Here is an 11,357-nt window from a genome sequence, read left to right on the forward strand (position 1 = left end):
TACTTCTGGCAGCGTGCAAGTCCTCAATGGTGGGTAGGGGGGTACCGACAATCCTTTCAGCAGTTTTGATTGTCCGTTGCAGTCGGAGTTTGTCCTTTTTTGTAGCAGCACCAAACCAGACTGTGATGAAAGAAACACAGAACTGATTCGATGACCGGTGTGTAGAACTGCCTCAGCATCTCCTGTGGCAGGCCGTGCTTTCTCAGAAGCCGCAGGAAGTACATCCTCTGCTGGGCCTTTTTGAGGACGGAGTTGATGTTGGTCGCCCACTTCAGGTCCTGAGAGATTGTAATTCCCAGGAACTTGAAGGTCTCGACGGTTGACACAAGGCAGCTGGACAACGTGAGGGGCAGCTGTGGCGAAGGATGCCTCCTGAAGTCCACGATCATCTCTAGTCTTCAGCGTGTTCAGCTCCAGGTTGTGTCGGCCGCACCACAGCTCCAGGCGCTCCGCTTCCTGTCGATATGCAGACTCGTCACCGTCCTTGATGAGGCCGATGACAGTGGTGTCATCTGCAAACTTCAGGAGCTTGACAGTCGGGTTCGCTGAGGTGCAGTCGTTCGTGTAGAGAGAGAAGAACAGCGGAGAGAGGACACAACCTTGGGGCGCCCCAGTGCTGATGTTGCGTGTGGATGAGGTGGCCTCCCCCAGCCTGACCTGCTGTGTCCTGCCCGTCAGAAAGCTGTAAATCCACTGGCAGATGGCAGGTGAGACGCTGAGCTGGAGAAGCTTGGATGAAAGGAGTTCAGGGATGATGGTGTTGAACGCTGAGCTGAAGTCCACGAACAGGATCCTCGCGTAGGTCCCTGCACTGTCGAGGTGTTCTAGGATGAAGTGCAGTCCCATGTTGACTGCATCATCCGCAGACCTGTTCTCTTGGTAGGAAAACTGCAGGGGGTCCAGCAGGGGACCTGTGACACTCTTGAGGTGGTCCAGCACGAGACGTTCAAAGGACTTCATGACCACAGATATCAAAGTGACAGGCCTGTAGTCATTCAGACCAGAGATTGCAGGTTTCTTGGGGACTGGAATGATGGTGGAGCGTTTGAAACAGGATGGAACTTCGCACATTTCCAAAGATCTGTTGAAGATCTGAGCTGGTCCGCGCAGAATTTGAGGCAGGATGGGGACACATGGCCCGGTCCTGCCGCTTTGTTAATCTTCTGTTGTTTGAAGATGCGTCTCACATCCTGTTCATGGATGGTTAACGCAGAAGTCAGAGGTGTGGTTGTGGTCGCGGGTGCGGCCCGGGTGGGTGTGTGGAGTGAAACTGTCCTTTTCAAATCTGCAGTAGAAGGTATTCAAGTCGTTGCCTAGTGTGCTATTGTTCTCAGCTTGGGGGGATCGTCGCTTGTAATTAGTCAGCGATTGGAATGCATGCCAGACTGATTTAGAGTCTTTTGCGCTAAACTGTTTTTCCAACTTTGCTGCATAGATCCTCTTTGCAATGTTAATTTCTTTAGTCAGCTGGTTTCTAGCTCGATTATACAGGGCCCTGTCCCCGCTCTGATATGCATCTTCCTTAGCTTGGCGAAGCTGCTTAAGTTTAGCAGTGAACCACGGCTTGTTGTTGTTGAATGTGCGAAATGATTTTGTTGGAACACAAACCTCTTCACAGAAACTGATATAGGATGTGACAGTGTCCGTATATTCATCCAGGCTGTGACAGTGTCCGTTCATCCATCCAGTGTGTCATCCATGTTCATCCATGCATATATTCTTACCTGTGAAAGGTTATCAGAGTTGTGATTTAATTGTGTACGTGTATGTTAATTGTACAGCGTTGCGTGCAACTGTATGCAACCCAATTTACCGCCACTCTTGTTGCTGTTTAGTGTTTTTATCGTCCACACACATGAAAGGAGCTGATGACTTTGACCTCTCTAGCTTAGGGTCGCCATTCACACGCAGCATAAAAGGGGCGTGTCGTATTTAGCTATTAAGGGTACGTTCGGAAATTCCACCTGACGCTCTCACTGCGCTCTGAGAGGGCATTGTTCAGGTACGTTCCGAAATTCACTCCAAGCGCGCTAGCTGCACTCTGGAGCTTTCGGAAACTCAAGAGCGTTGTTGGAGGGTGCCGTTCGGTTACTCAGAGGGCCACACTCTGAGCGTGCCGGAACGCACTCCCGCCGCATTAAATGGGGAGGCAGAGCGCCCAGAGCGTCAGGCAGGACGAGATGTTTACAGGCAGAATTGACACATTCAATATGGCGGACGCAGTGACGTAGCCCTCCCAATGGCCAACATGCTCGTTCATAAATTCATAGAAAGTGGAGCGCGCTCTGACTCTCTGTGAACACTGCACTGTCAGAACGTACTAAGAGCGTCAGATTGAATTTCCGAACGCATCCGGTACGAAAGCTCATGCAGTTAGAGAAGTCATAATTACAGTAAATACTGTATTTGGAAGGAAAACACTTCTAGGCCAGAATATGAAATACTAAACAGGAAGTACAGTGATGTCTGTGGGTACCTTCTTACGCCACGTGACGAAACCAGTTCATCGCAAACCATTTGTAACCTTGAAACAGCGTCGTAAACCCCTTGTATTAGATCTGGGACGAAATTGTAAATATTGTACATTAATTGTATATTCAGAATGGCTCGAATGACAAAATGTGTTCAAAAACCTCCTTGATTCTGTTATGGTCCATTTATTGGCATCTTGATCATATTGAATAGGGTATGTGGGGAAAAAACAAGTCCTTGGCAAGGTTTTCGTATCTACAACGATACAAAAGTAGAACATGAAATCAGGACACGGATAGATAATAATTTACATGTTGTCTGCAGCGGAAATATATTTGCAGAGGAAGTTGTTGAGTTCCGAGACGTGCATGGTCTCCTTGATGGTGGTGTCTCTGCTGCGCACCTGCAGGAGGCCGCTCTCCAGCGTGTTTACACTGATCACGGCAGTGAAAAGCACGCCCATTTCATCATACCTACGATGCAGAAAACACACAGAGTATTTAGTAAGCATAAGACATTCATTAATATAGTAAAACATAATACAGTATACGCTACATTATTCACAAAAAGTTTGAGATACTCGGCTTTCAAGTGAAATTTACAGATGAACCTAAAATGCACGATAACCTAAACAGGTGAACTATTTTTCTCGTGTCCTGCTTCTCTGCGGTTCTGGCCAGCTAATCTCGCCAGTCACGAGTGGCTTCGGCCAACCCCCTTCGTTTTCTATTGTCCTCCGGTGCCCCCAGGCGCCACTAAGTACGCGAGCACCCGCCTTAACCCGATGGCAGAGTTTTTGATCGAAGAGCAAAGCCTCAGCAAGCAACTACCGGTTAATGAGGTTAAAAACTGAAGTGATGCCTTGAGTTCTTGTAAATAAAGAAGGATATAATCTGCGTAAAGATTGATTTTGTGTTCTGACATAGGAGTACAGATACCTTTAATATTAGTGTTCTGCCGTATTGCTATTGCCAGTGGTTTGATAAATAGTGCAAATTGCAGGGGCGAGAGACAACATCCTTGTCTAATTCCTCTTTGTAAAGTGAAAGGAGCTCCGTCCTTTAATGAAACCTGTTTGGTCAGAATGTATTAACGACGGGAGAAAGGCTATAAACTATGTTCTCAGAGGGTGATAAGTGGCCACTGAGCATAGAGTGTCAGAGTCATCAGCAGTTTAAAAAAAACAAAAACAAAAAAACTGGAAGAATCACAGAAAGGCATAGATTTGTGGATCAAACAACCGTTGTGAATTTTGCTGTTCAGCTCCTTATGAGAGAATATCAAGTTGTACTAAACGGTTGAACATGTGCATTCAAAAATGGAGAAAAAGTCATAAGTTCACCTGTAGAGTTTATAGTGCATTTTAGGCTCACCCTGAAATTTACCCGATATCCCAATATGCCCCCCAAAAATAAAATAAAAAAATCATGGCAATTAGAATGGCCGTCAATTATTCATGGATTTTCGCAATTCGCGATGGGGCCCAGTCACTAACCGCTGCAAATAGCGGGGGTGCACTGTATATTTTCTTTAATCAACTTTTTTACTTGGAGTTCAGCTGATCCATTGGCATGGGTGATGTTTCAAGATATCCAGGCCAAGCAGAGATTTTGGCCTCCTTTAACTCCTGCCACAGGCCTTCACAAACCTATAAATCCACAAGCACAGTGAATGTTGAATGACTTGCATCCCTCTGCAAGGGTAAAGTAATGAATCACTGAAGTGCTTCTCCGACCTGCCTTAGCTCCATGGTAGCTCCCCTGCCAATACCTAAAGCCACTTTGACCGGAGCCAACAATGGATGTAATTTCAGAACCTGAAATCAGTGAAATGATGAAACAACACATGAAAGAAATGAGTCTTTCAGGAGTCTTGTGAAAATAATTACACTTTTTCAAGATGGAATTACCTTTCTTTGATGTAGCTTCTGTTTTGCATCTTCTCTGTTATGCACCTGCAGCGAGTTGGACAGAAAGGCCAACAAACCACGATCGATGTTCCCAGTTATTGAAACTATGTGAGCAATAGACTTACGCCCATCTCGACTCTACAGGATGTTTGGGAAAACAAACAATACAAGCGAATGATTATATAGAATTGGGGATGGGTATAACAGATCTGACATTTGTGTGGAAAGGATTGTTAATAACGCCATTGCTGCTGCATAATTATTATTTGTTATAAATGTTCATCAGATAAATGATTTATAAAATAGTTCATGACTTTGTCTCATGCTAAAAAATCTAATACGCTGGAAACCCCTGCCGCCGGGGGTGACTGCATAGCACTCCCCCCCGGTTCTGTACAGGAAAAAATAAAATCGAAATAGGAATCCAAATTATTTTTTTTCTAGCTTTCTGCGAACCACCTAAAATGGGTCGGCGACTCACTTTTTTAAGTGCTTGTATGTGATGTACAGTATGTGTATATCCACCATTGTCTGTGTGTTGGCAGTTGTCACGCAACGAGCAGATTTCAAAGTTCATGCTTTGATCGCGCACCAGGAAAAGCAATCGAACCACTCGCATTAATCCAAGGGCAAGGATTCAGTTTTCATATCGATCAACTAACTCGACATGCATGCTACAAATCTCCCTCAAAAAATATTTTTGTTACCAAACCGCTTTTTACAGTAACTGAACAATAGTTAAACAAACTATTGTTCTTGACTTCTGATTTGAAAACTACTTGGCCATCATTTTGTTGTGTGTGTGTGTGTGTGTGTGTGTGTGTGTGTGTGTGTGTGTATATATATATATATATATATATATATATATATATATATATATATATATATATATATATATATATATATAAAATACTATGGACAGGGCGGCATGGTGAACAACTGGTTAGAGCGTCTGCCTCACAGTTCTGAGGACCGGGGTTCTATCCCCGGCCCCCCGTGTGTGGAGTTTGCATGTTCTCCCCGTGCCTGTGTGGGTTTTCTCCGGGCACTCCAGTTTCCTTTCACTTCCCCAAAACATGCATGGTAGGTTAATTGACAACTCTAAATTGCCCGTAGGTGTGAATGCGAGTGCGAATGGTTGTTTGTTTGTATGTGCCCTGCGATTGGCTGGCAACCAGTTCGGGGTGTACCCCGCCTCCTGCCCGATGATGGCTGGGACAGGCTCCAGCACGCCCGCGACCCTAGTGAGGAGAAGCGGCTCGGAAAATGGATGGATGGACTATGGACAGGCGATTAAACATTTATATGGTTTCACGGTCATAACCCCCTGAGATAAACCATACCAACAATCTGGCCCACGACAAAAATGAGTTTGACACCCCTGCCATAAAGGATGTGCCAGACCTGGAGTTTAGAGCGGACTCCTTGGTGCATCTGCAGCAGTTCGCCGTCTCCTCGGCTCCACAGAACCTCCAGAGGCTCCTGACCCCACGGGAATTTGTAGATTATCTTCACACCACGTGATGCCGCCCCCTCTAGTTCATCCTGAGAGACATCACTACTGCTGAAGTCTGACGGAGTGAGGGCGAACTGGGCAAAAATAAATTAATAAAAATAAGGATTAATGACGGTGGCATGGTGAACAACTGTTTCGCAAGTCTGCCTCACAGTTCTGGGGTCCAGGGTGTACCCCGCCTGTTGCCCAAAGTCAGCTGAGATATGCGCCAGCACACCCGCGACCCTTGTGAGGATAAGCCATTCGGAAAATGGTTGGGTGGATGGATTAAAGACATCTTGTTCTTTTCCTTTCGGCTTGTTCCTTTCGGGGCCGCCACAGCGTGTCATCCTTTCTCCTGCACCTACTGCCCACATCCTCCCTCACTACATCTATCAACCTTCTCTCTGGTCTTCCACTAGCTCTCTTGCCTGGCAGCTCCATCCACCATCTCTCCCCTGGACGTGTCCAAACCCTCGAAGTCTGCTCTCTAACATTGGCCGTCCCTCTGATGAGCTCATTTCCAATCCTATCCAACCTGGTGACTCCTAGAAAGAACCTCAACATCTTGAATTTCTGCCACCTCCAGCTCTGCTTCCTGTTGTCTCTTCAGTGCCACTGTCTCTAATCTGTACATCATGGCTGACCTCACCACTGTCTTATGAACTTTGCCCTTCATCCTAGCAGAGACTCTTCCGTCACACATCACACCTGACATCTTCCTCCACCCGTTCTAACCTGGTTGGACCAGTTTCTTCATTTCCTTACCACACTCACCATTGCTCTGGATGGCTGACCCCAAGTATTTTAAGTCCTCCACCCTGGCTCTCTCTTCTCCCTGTAGCCTCGCTCTTCCCCTTCCATCCCTCTCATTCATGCACATACTGTATATTCTATTTTACTCCGACTAATCTTCATTCCTTTCCTTGCCAGTGCATGCCTCCACAGCTTTCTAAATGTTCTTCCACCTAGTCCCTGCTTTCACTCAGGATTAAAGACATCAATTTAAGCAAAACAAATGTTGGGAGGTCTCCCAGATGAAGAACTCACCTTTCTCCACCACTTGAGCCTCTGTCGAGCCCAGTGGTCCAGCCACTGCGAGGAGGTTCGTGGCGAGCAGAACCAGACAAGAGATGCCTGTGTGACTTCTGCTGGGCTGACAGAAATATTGTCTTGGAATTACAGCAGCATGGTTCAGGATCGTTACCTCCACAAAGCATGAAGGTGCTGCTGCTTGATGTTGGTTGGTTAGTCACCAGCATTGCATTAAAACTGTACAAAACATTCCTTTGAAACATCTTGGAGTGCCACATGTCCAAACCAGAACCAAATAAAAATGTGGATATAAATGAATTTATTTTCCTTTTACTCTTTGAGTTTCAGTATTCTAGTCTGGCCCTCTGGAAAGACACACAAATGGGATCTGGGGGAGTCGATTGATGAAGCCTCACCAGCCAGAGCCATCCTCTGAGGGCTGGAAACATCGACCAGTCTCAGCAATGCCAAATGGGAGCTTCCTGTTCACCAACTCAAATAAGGGGACGAACTGCTGCAAAGCTCCTTAGAAAACAAACAGAGGGCACAACAAATACACTAAACTTTTAAACTGTTTGTCATGTGCTCAGCAAAACCACAACGGTAACAATAAGCAATGACATTTTTACTTTGCTAGTTTCCCTCCACTGATTAAAAGAACACAAGAGGAAAAAAAAACAATCGACAAAAAGAAAGGATTGGCGGCTACCTTGAATGAGGTTGGTTCTGAACAAAGGTGATCTCTGCAGAAACATGTGGACACTCTGGACGAGCTGCTCCCTGCTCAGCTCTGTCTCGTTCAGTATATTCCGGACGTCACCGGGTTCTACGACCCTCATGTGCCCCCGCCGTTCCCCAACCGCATCCCGACTCCCGCCGCTGCTGCTGCTCGGCGTATTTATCCCGAACACCTGATCTTTGGATAGAGTCATCGAACGCCACCACTGGTGTAGCACATTCTCCCTGAGCTCGGTGCCCAGTGGCCCGTAGCTGCAAATGGTACCACGCTTAAACAGCTCCACATTGGTGGGTCCAGGCGAGATGAAGAGTCGGTCCACAATGAGTTGCAACAAAGTCCTGGCCTGATCCAAATCCGTTGATGGACCGCAGCGTCCTCTTGTCTGTTGCCAAACAGTGTACGTACATGTGAACGCACACTTTGGCAGGACGTTTTTTACAAAGTGGCCGAACATGATGAGCAACGAGCTGGTAAAATGCCAAATTTGTCAAACGTTATGAAGCCAAAAGGGGGGCATAATCAGACAAATAACGCATCTAAACATGCATTTACGCTGACATAAATATATTTAAAAAGCTCGCGTTGAGGAAAAAAAGTTGAGCATGACAGAGAGCATTGTTGGCCATGACCTTATGCCGGTCCCGCAAAATGCGCTAGCTCACGGTTTTGTTCGTCTCACGTCAAAGGTTCCACGACTTATTTCAAACTTCTAATGTTCAAAGTTTTAAAATTCTTACAAATGGCAAAGAAATATCACGTAATGTCAGTGTTTAAATTCGTACAATGCTTGTGACCCGGAAGTGTTTTATTGTACGTCCTGCTTTTCTATGCGTAACTTGTCTACAGCGCCATCTACTGTTCTGTTACAGACTTGTTCCCATACGACAACTCACCAGTTGGGTACAGAGGGTATTCCAACAAGCAGGTTACGTGAAACCCCGGAGAAAGTTGACCATGAGATGTGGGGAAGCCGGATCATTCCGTTCAAAAGAGGCGAGCAAGAGGAATTCCGACTCAGTCACCGCGGTAATTGACTCTGAACCTAACCTGTATGCTCATTCCTGACTTTCTACGAGCCTCTTGCCACCTGAAACTTGTCTTGTTTCGCCGCGATCACAACTGCGGTTATTCCCAAACTAATTTCTCATTAAAAAAAAAAAATGCTTTATATAGTCAGTCAACACGGCGGATTTGCGCCGACGGCGGTGCAAAATTTGTGCAACGATATGTTTGTCGTCTTTTCCCTACGGCTTGTCCCGTTAGGGGTCGCCACAGCGTGTCATCCTTTCCTTTCCTGCATCCTCCTCTCTAACACCAACTGCCCTCATGTCTTCCCCATTGTCCCTTGTCAGTGCAAATGGATATAAGATGGTTTAGTCCTAATTGATGGCCTACAAAAAGGTCTCATAGCCAAGGTGTGGGTCAAGACACTTCTCATGATGGGTAAGAGCCATCGCAAACTAATTGTTGCAAAACATAACAATGGCATTGGTTAAAGGCCGCATATCTAAGCTTCTGAACGTTCCAGTGAGCACAATTGGGGTCATAATATATACTGTAAGTGGAAAGCCAATCATACCACCATAAATGTGTCTCGATCAGGTGGTCCTCGCAAGATTTCTGATAGAGGAGTGCAAAGAATAATCAGAAGAGTTGTCCAAGAGCCAAGCTTCAAAAAGACCTGGAATTAGCAGTTACTGTTGTCACAAGGAAAACAGTGAGTCATGTAGTCCGCCACCATGGCGTGTATGCATGCTGACCACGTAAGACCTCAATGATGGGGAAAGAAAAAAAAAAAGAATATAAAAGCTCGTTTAAGGGTTGCTAAACAACTTTTGGACAAGCCAAGTTAAATACTGGGAGAATATAGTCTGGTCTGATGAGAGCAAAATGGAACTCTTTGGGTGCCATAATGCGCACCACGTTTGGAGGAGAAATGGCACTGCACATCACCCTAAAAACACCATACCAACAGTGAAGTTCAGAGGTGGGAACATGATGGTGTGGGGGGGCTTCCTTTCAGTAAATGGTACTGGTAAACTTCACATTATTGAAGAAAGGAGGAATAGGCAAATGTACAGAGACATTCTTGACAAAAATCTGCTGCCATCTACGAGGATGATGAAAATGAAACGAGGGTGGACATTTCAGCACCATCATGTTCCAAAACATACTGCCAAGGAAACTCTCAATTGGTTTCAAAAGGGGGAGGAGCTGCTAGAATGGCCCAGCAAATCACCTGACTTGAATCCAATTGAAAATCTATGGCAAGAACTGAAACTCAAGGTCCATTAAAGAAGCCCACGGAACCTTCAAGATTTGAAGACTGCTTGTGTGGAGGAATGGGCCAAAATCACACCAGAGCAATGCATGTGACTAGTTTCTCCATTGAGGTGGTGTCTTGAAGCCGTCATGGCAATCAAAGGCCAAAGGTACAAAGTATTACATAAATACCAGCTGGCGTGTTCAATACCTTTTCCCTGTTGTCACTTCACATTACACATAGCCTAATTTCTGATCTTATCTGTTCTACCTTCTTTGTATGCATGGATTACTTGGGTTGTTCCCAACATCTGGTGAAATTTTCAGGTCAATAGCACATTTGGCACTATATTTAGTGAGAAAAATGGTGACGTTAAATACTTATTTCAGCTGCTGTATATTGTCTTACTTTGGCTAATCTTCATTCCTCTCCTTTACATTCCTCCACTTTTTTAACCGTTCTTCCACCTCCTCCCTGCTCTCACTGCAGATTACAATGTCTTCTCCAAACATCATGCTCCATGGGGATTGCAACGATGTCTGCCGGTGTAAGAAAAATGGTTCCATAAGATTGCAAGTGATGTAGAAATAATTTCTGTAATCTATCTATCTATCCATCCATCCATTTTCTGAGCCGCTTCTCCTCACTAGGGTCGCGGGCGTGCTGGAGCCTATCCCAGCTGTCATCAGGCAGGAGGTGGGGTACACCCTGAACTGGTTGCCAGCCAATCGCAGGGCACATACAAACAAACAACCATTCGCACTCACAGTCATGCCTACGGGCAATTTAGTCTCTCCAATTCATGCATGTTTTTGGGATGTGGGAGGAACCCGGAGTGCCCGGAGAAAACCCACCCAGGCACGGGGAGAACATGCAAACTCCACAGAGGCGGGGCCGGGGATTGAACCCGGGTCCTCAGAACTGTGAGGCTGACGCTCTCACCAGTCGTCCACCGTGCCACCTGTAATCATATATGTTTTATCAAATTATGATAAGACATGCTTCAGCTCAGACTGGGACCAGCCTAATTCAGGGGTGGCCAAATTTTATTTTCTATTGTGAAGCGCAATGTTAATGTTCAACCCATGCAAAGTTAGATACTTTTTAGAAATAAATCCTGTGCCTCGTTTTTTTTGGGCATACTATGCTACTCTTTTGTTGGTCATGGTGATGGTACTATTTGGGCATACTATGCTACTCTTTTGTTAGTCATGATGATGGTACTATTTGGGCATACTATGCTACTCTTTTGTTAGTCATGATGATGGTACTATTTATTTGAGGTATTATTGGGTTAGATAAAAAGCTCTCTTAAATACAAAGAGTTCATAGCCAGACAGTGTTTCACATACATATAAGTGCCTGTTCATGCCATTTCTTCAGCTTCTCCTTTGCAGACGCTCCCTGTCACTCTGTTCCTCCTGTTTGCGGCCATTCTACCTGT

The 11,357-nt window shown here is 45.6% G+C and overlaps 1 protein-coding gene across 1 annotated transcript; it reads right to left on the minus strand.

The window, feature by feature from the left end:
- Positions 1 to 1,671: 1,671 nt before the first annotated feature.
- Positions 1,672 to 10,571, minus strand: polg2 (polymerase (DNA directed), gamma 2, accessory subunit). The gene is made up of 9 exons (XM_061679576.1): positions 7,621 to 10,571; positions 7,328 to 7,436; positions 6,927 to 7,032; positions 5,786 to 5,971; positions 4,382 to 4,519; positions 4,208 to 4,288; positions 4,020 to 4,120; positions 2,784 to 2,945; positions 1,672 to 1,724 (listed from the first exon to the last, which is right to left on the minus strand). The coding sequence occupies exons 1-9, from the start codon at positions 8,102 to 8,104 to the stop codon at positions 1,721 to 1,723; spliced, it is 1,371 nt and encodes a 456-aa protein (XP_061535560.1). The 5' UTR covers positions 8,105 to 10,571; the 3' UTR covers positions 1,672 to 1,720.
- Positions 10,572 to 11,357: the final 786 nt, after the last annotated feature.

This window comes from Phycodurus eques, chromosome 6 (assembly GCF_024500275.1).
Source record: "Phycodurus eques isolate BA_2022a chromosome 6, UOR_Pequ_1.1, whole genome shotgun sequence".
Classification (NCBI taxonomy): Eukaryota; Metazoa; Chordata; class Actinopteri; order Syngnathiformes; family Syngnathidae; genus Phycodurus; species Phycodurus eques.